Raw genomic sequence first — 7,610 nt, 5'->3', positions numbered from 1 at the left:
AATAATGATCATGTTTAGAATACGACATCCTTCAACATAGGTGTAGGTGTTGCATGTTTCTTATTTCAAAACTCTTCATTTGCACATATGACATGCTCTACAACCTATTCAATGAAAATGGATGACATATTTTTTTAGTAAATAAAGGACTAAAGCTCAACGGTGACGTGTACTGACCTATCATTGATGGAGGTGTAGTCAACTAAATAGTTTATTTATTTACATGCCATAAAAAGTAAAACCATGAGATAGTTATGGACAATATAAGTCTCCTTGATGCTTATATAGAAGTCATAATTGTTGTAACCTAAGTTAACCATTTTGAATGAACATTTGATGGATAAGCTATGTCTTCTTAAACTCGAAGCTTATGACAGGGTAAGTAACTTAAAATTGGTAGTCTAGTAACTAAAATTGTTGACATAACTGTTACTATTGGTAGAAGAGCAGAGTATATAAACAATAATATTAACATATATTACCTAACCATAAATATTTTGACAAATAAGCTACAAAAAACCTTGTTTAATAGCAACAACTTTGTTCCATTAATTTTGCGTTTAGAAATTTGGTGGTGCATATTCTTCGAATTTAAATTTCAATGATATGCAATCTTCAAAGTATATAAAGATTAATCCCATTCATCTTGATTTCTTCACCACGGTTCCAAAAACTATTTATTCTAATTCCGGTTCATATGCTGACTACATTAGAATAAATAGTGGCATGAACTCATATAGTCCATTGATTGATGTAGCAAGTCACCATAACTTTATTGACGTATACAAGCATTTTCCTTTCAATTCTATCAGAGTGGCATGAACCCGCGTAGTCCATTGATTGAGGCCAATACTTCTAAATTGATCCAACTGACTACTAAGCATATAAATTATCATTAGATACCAGATCTCGCATATAAAGTAATCTTCAAATCTATTCTTCGAGTCAGTAATATCTAGTGACCATTATTAAAATTACTTCATAAAACACCTGAGATCCTAAAGTGACAACATATGATATTTGGATAGCACAAAAATTGGATAGCACATGCAACATTAACTCTCGCATACCCTTCCTTAGGTACCAATCATTTACAGGCTTCCATTACACTTCTTAGCAAGTAGTCTTCCATTATACTGACGTGTAAGTATACGCCAAGCCATCTTACTTCCAATGACAAAGTCAAGCTTAAACATGATAAAAATTACAAAAAACAAAATTATATTTTTAGACGTCGTCTCAGAACAATATTATTACGTAATCTCTATAATATCCATAAAGTAGCAGCAATAACTACATACTTCTTCTCTTTGACATTCCTTGGTTGATTGCAAAGATCATGCCACTCAAAGCACTCACGATTGGATGGAAATTAACAGCAGTTATCCCGCACCACACCCTTACCTTACGCCACAAAGCAACATCCACCTCACAATGAAAAAGAACATGATCCAGGTCTTCACTACCATGCGAACACGAAGGGCACCCACCAATCCACCATTGATGAGCTGACTACCTCTTTTTTAAAGGTTTTTGCAATATATATATTTTTGGGACTGAGAATACATGCGCTGTTTTATAACTGTTTTACGAAATAGACACAAGTACTTAAAAACATTCTACGATTGAGTTACGAGTACACCGGATATCACCCCTTTATAGTCTGGTAATCTAAGAATTAGGAAACCGAGCTCCTAATTGACGTGAATCCTAAAGATAGATCTATGGGCACTCACAAGCCCCAGTCAGAGAATTTGAACTGCTTTAGTACTTCGAAATAGGTATACAACCGCCAGCTTTAAAAGATATGATCTGTTTGTGAGGTGTACACAACCATCATATTTAAAAGAGTGGCCTGTTTGTATGCTTTTGCATGACCGTGCGGAATGCCGGTATGCGGAGGATATTCTATATGCATCTTGTTAAGGTCGATTACCAGGTGTTTATATATCGTATGAATGATTTTCCAGCAGTGAGCAGACCTGCACAGATTATTTTCTAAATATGAGTACCTTGTGGTCTATTATAATATCTGAAATGATTATTTATGATAAACTAATGAACTCACAAACCTTTTAGTTGACACTTTAAAGCATGTTTATTCTCATGTTTTAAAGAAATCTTCCGTTGTGCATTTACTCATTTTAAATATATTACTTGGAGACATTCATGACATATTTCAAAAGATGTTGCATTCAAGTCCTTGAGTTCAGTAAAGATTATGATTAAGTAAATGACAGATTAGATCATTTATAGATGGATATTATGAAATGGTATGCATGCCTGTCAACTTTCGATGTAATGAAAGTTTGTCTTTTAAAACGAATGCAATGTTTGTAAAATGTATCATATAGAGGTCAAATACCTCGCGATGTAATCATATGTTATTTTATTCGTTCTTATGGATTAGGACGGGTCTTTACCCTAAACCCTAAACCCTAAACTCTAAATCGGGCTAAATTTTACTTCACAAAACATGAAGAAGAAAAAAAACGTTCACATTGTTCACGAACAATATTATCTTGAATGTTATTTTTGTCGATCGTTATCCCGCCTAAATAATAACATTCATCACTAAGTGTCTTTTCTAAATGTTCATATTTTCGTGTGATCTTGATGCCGTAAAAAAATTAAAAAAAACGATTTTTTTTTGCTTCCCGCTTATTGGTTACTTTCTCATTGATCCTGCATATATATATATATATATATATATATATATATATATATATATATATATATATATATATATATATATATATATATATATATACACACACACACACACACACACACATATATATATATATATATATATATATATATATATATATATATATATATATATATATATATATTAATATTTTCGCAAAAATAAAAATAAAAATCAAGTGTGTCTTGTACAGTATTATAATCTCAAGTTTGTTCTTAAGGTGGACCGTACATTAATACGTCGTTGAAAAAGTGCAAAATGGACATCAAGAGTCAAGAGTACTATGCCCATAGGAGGTAATCCAAGTGTTTTAGTAATCATAATAAAAATGAAGTTTTTGGCTAAAAAAAATGTAGTTCCTATTCATAATATTCGAGTATGGTATCATATAACATAGGCTCATGATATGAGGTTTTTACCGCCATAAAATGTAGAACTCCATAGTTCGTTTTCATAATATCGAGTATGGGATGTTTGAGTTTTTTTTACCAACCATTAAACAATGTCGTTTTTTTTTTTTCTTCATTTCTTGAGTGATCAAACGTTAGACATGTTCACAAGATGATCGAAGCCGAGTTACAATCTTAGCTTCCATCAAGTCACTACAAGCAAGAAAGGTTTAAGTGATAAGAGCTATTCGTCACTAATAACACTAAATTGATCATTAAGTTAAATTAATAACCAAAATAGGTAGGTCATGACTCTAGAGTCTAGATACGTCACAAAACATCATTAGAGATCAAAAAAATAATATTGGTCACTATAGTGATTATTTGTTTGGTCACTAATATCGTATAGTGACCAAATTTAGTGACGATTTTTTTAATTGTAATATAAGTCGTCACTAAAGATCGTCACAAATAACTATTTTTCTTGTAGTGAGTACTCATATTTGGGTGAACGATAGAGTTTGATGACAAAGCTTAATGACATATCGTTAGTTGAGAGGGTGTTAGAAGATGGACTGTCTTTCGATTTTAATGCTTCGATGAATAGAGAAGTATAAATGGGTCGTACCATGGTAGTAGTGATATCGGTATACCGGTGAATGGCTTGGACTCGGTTACAACGAACACGGAGGTTTATGCATATCAATTGGGACACATTCAAGAGACGCAGGTTGAGGCTGGTGTCGAGACTATTGCGAAATCAGATGTGGGTATCTTCTCCGAGACTACTGTTAATCAGCATGATGATGAAGTGGAGAATGGATTTCCTTCTGGATTAGGGCTGAAGGCACCTGTTGAAGAATGCTAAAAATCTTCTACTAGGCCCGAGGTTTCAAGTGTTGATCTGGAATATCCTCCATCTGCTCTTGTTGTTAATTCCAGGCCGTTAGTTTATTCTATTGGTCTGAGTGGTTTTTCGTGTAGATTAAAGGGTGGCGATGTTGCTTCCTTTTCTTCGCTTGGCCCGGGTGTTAGAATTCTATTGAGCTAAATGTTTTCAGTGTTGGGTCTAAGGATGTGGATGATATCTCTTATGATGGGTCATTGAAGGCGTTAGTTTCTTCTTCTGTTGGGTCGAACGATTCTTATCTTGGGCACAAGGGTGTTTCTAAGAATGAAATGACTAATGCGGGCTATGCAAAGATGAAGGTTGTGAAGAATGGTTTAGAGGTAACGATTCCTTATTACTATGAGATGAGGAGTATAATCTGGAGAACGGGAACTATATTAATGCATACCAAGGTTTTTTTTAGTTGATTCTTGGCCTGCCGACGGTCGAAGGTAAATTATTGGGTTTTTCGGTTCATTTCAAAATAGGTTCTCCAAAACTGTTCTCGTATGAGTCTCGATCCGGTAAGGCGGTTTCATATAAAAAGGTCGATAGGAAGGTCTCGAAGTCGGGGGAGAGAGGGAAATAGGCCTCTATTGTCGCGGATGCTCTTGGTTGTCTTTTATTCGGTTTAGGCTCCTGTTTGTTTTTGTTTGCTGTAAGCTTAATTTTCTTTCCTTGTGTGTTCATGTCGTAGGTTGTTTTTTGTTGTTTCGTTGGTGGTTTTGTTTTTCGGTTGCTTTCGTTGGGTCGGTTTGACTTGCCTTTAGATAGTTTCTTTAATTTTGTTTTGTTATTTAGGTTTGATTTCTATTGGCGAGATGTGTCAGGGCTTTTGTTTGTACCGTTTTGATTGGTTATTTAATTGGTTGATAAAAGTTAATAGTTTTAAAAATTTTATTTTTTTAAAAAAATAAAAAAAATACAAACACTTTGGTGGACACTTGCTTATTTTTCTATGTTTGTATTCGCTTGTAGACATAAAATCATAAATATAAATATGTTTATTAAAATCATTCTAGTTTTTAAGTTACAGAAGTTTCTAAAGCGGTTTATAAATAAGATATTAGCACTACTATTATTTAAATAGGACGATAAATTGTTTAACTAGCTTTCTAGTTATAGGCCCCTTTAATTAAGCGCATAAACTTTTGTAGCACCACACTAAGGTTTAATTCACATGTGGTCCTAACTAACTATAGCTATTCAATAAATAAAACATTTGTATCCACATTGACGATTTTATTTTTATTTTCTAGGGTTAAAGCCAAAAATAAGCTACAAACTAACACAAATGAACCGATATCGCCTACAAACTCATTTCCATCCTACTGTCGACTACAAACTTTCAAAAAGTGGACCAATGTAAACAAAAACTTTTAAAAAGTGTACCAATGTAAACAAAAATGACTTGCTACCGGCTAAACTGGTTAAAATCAACAAGTGTCGTTCGTGGATTGGATCTTAATTCTTAAAAAAAAAAAATTATCAGGTCAAAATTAGTATGTAACAGGTCAAAACTATAAAAAGTTGATATTAGCACATTTTTTGAAAGTTTGTAGGCGACAGTAGGACGAAAATGAATTTGTGGGCGACATCGGTACATTTGTATAAATTTGTAATCTATTTTTTGCTTTAACCCTATTTTCTACGGGCAAAAAGCAAGACTATATAACATTATAAAAACTTCATAGATCAATGAAGGCCCACCAACTTACAAACATAAAAATTCGAAATTGGGCTCAAACTAAAGCAAACCAACCAAACCTAAGAGCCGAGCGCACCCTCAAGTCAAAACAGACCAAAGAATTAGAAATACACATAACAAACAAACTCAAACAGAGAAAACTAAAACCTCCATCGACACATAAAAAACGACAACAAGCTGATACAAAATGACGTATAAAAGAAAACACCCAATACTGTCGACGTTAAACTTCTTCAACAAATCGATATTGATTATTGGAGACCTATTTATGGAGTCATTAATTTGTTAATCTCCTCGTGTATTGTCTAGGTAGAACCTTATATCTGTCGACGTTAAACTTCTTTAACAAATCGATATTGATTATTGGAGAACTATTCATGGAGTCATTAATTTGTTAATCTCCTCGTGTATTGTTTAGGTAGAACCGTATATCTAGCTAGTATTATCTACCAGCAAGGGGGCCAAAACATGATATTTAGACTGTTTCCAACGCGGCGTCAGAAGGGCCCGCGTCAGACTAGCTGGCAGTAGGTGACGCCCCTGACGCCATTAACGGGGCGTCAGATTCTGACGCTTGGGGGCGTCAGTCTAAGATTTGACTGAAAAAAACGGGCTTCAAATGGTGTGCTGTCTTCATCTGATTGGATGGGGTAATATATCCGTTACCCAGCGGATATATACCCGTATTTTTTTTTAAATTCAATTTTTACTCCATTTTACTCCTATTTAAACCCCAACAATCATATCAATTTTCACACAATTCATTTTTACTTACTCTATTTTTTTCTACTTTATTTTTTTCCTTCACAAAAGTCTCTTAGTTTACAAATGGGTTCGAGGTTACGGGGGTATAATTCTGACTCCGAATATTTGCGGATTGTTCAATTAATTCAAGAAATAGAAGATGATGATTCCGAAGTCGAATCGGCACCATCTATTCCGAGAGTTAGAGGTTACATCCCTAGGGAACGGGATGTTGCTGCACAACGTTTGTGGAATGATTACTTTTGTGAGACGCCAAAATATCCACAAAGAAAATTTAAACGTCGTTTTCGCATGCGCATACAATTATTTCTCCGGATAGTGCAAGGTATTACTACTTTCCAAAGTGATAATATGCCAGTATATTTTAGTTACTTTTCTCAAGGATTTGATGCTATCGGAAGGCCTACATTTACTACTATACAAAAATGTACGTCGGCTATACGTCAATTGGCGTATGACACCGCTCCCGATATGTGTGATGAATATTTGCAAATGAGTGAGCAAACATCAATACTATGTCTAGATTACTTTTGTATGTGTATTATTACATTGTACAAAAAAGAATACATGCGATCTCCGAATGCACACGATGTTGCTAGATTGTATAGTGCTCACGAGGAGAGACATGGGTTTAAGGGTATGCTCGGTAGTATAGATTGTATGCACTGGGAGTGGAGGAATTGTCCTGTTGCTTTAAAAGGACAATACACTAGGGGTGATCACAAGAAACCGACCCTTATGCTTGAAGCTGTTGCTTCTTATGACTTGTGGATTTGGCATGCTTTTTTTGGGATGACGGGTTCCAACAATGATATCAACGTTTTGAACCAATCACCTATATTTGATAAACTTAAGAACGGAACATTTCCATCTGCACCATTTTGAAGGTTTTTCGTATGCCCGAGAGACATATTCAATTAATGTGGCTAATATGTATGATCCAATTCGGGTCATACCCAATAACAAACTTACCGACACCTTATTCGTATTTGATTTTAACGATTGGTTCATTGATCAAATACGCGACACTTGAACTTTAAGAAAAATGGTTTTCTTAAATATTACTTGATGTGTGTATATATAAATTATGGAATAATTTATATAATATGAATTTAATTATTTATAGGTTAAATAATTAATTTATGTTGC

General features: G+C 34.0%; 1 protein-coding gene across 1 annotated transcript; it reads left to right on the top strand.

The window, feature by feature from the left end:
• The first annotated feature begins 6,524 nt into the window (after positions 1–6,524).
• Positions 6,525–7,346, top strand: LOC139868886 (uncharacterized). The gene has a single exon (XM_071857225.1). It carries the CDS (start codon positions 6,525–6,527, stop codon positions 7,344–7,346), a length of 822 nt encoding a protein of 273 aa, XP_071713326.1.
• The last annotated feature ends 264 nt before the right edge of the window (positions 7,347–7,610 follow it).

The sequence above is a fragment of the Rutidosis leptorrhynchoides genome, chromosome 9 (genome assembly GCF_046630445.1).
Source record: "Rutidosis leptorrhynchoides isolate AG116_Rl617_1_P2 chromosome 9, CSIRO_AGI_Rlap_v1, whole genome shotgun sequence".
Taxonomy (NCBI): domain Eukaryota; kingdom Viridiplantae; phylum Streptophyta; class Magnoliopsida; order Asterales; family Asteraceae; genus Rutidosis; species Rutidosis leptorrhynchoides.
The sequence above is the reverse complement of the archived record's forward strand: the minus strand, read 5'-3'. Positions and strand labels throughout refer to the sequence as shown.

Excerpts from the sequence above, each read along its gene's own strand:
- LOC139868886 (XM_071857225.1), top strand. The coding sequence starts at position 6,525 with ATGGGTTCGAGGTTACGGGGGTATAATTCTGACTCCGAATATTTGCGG.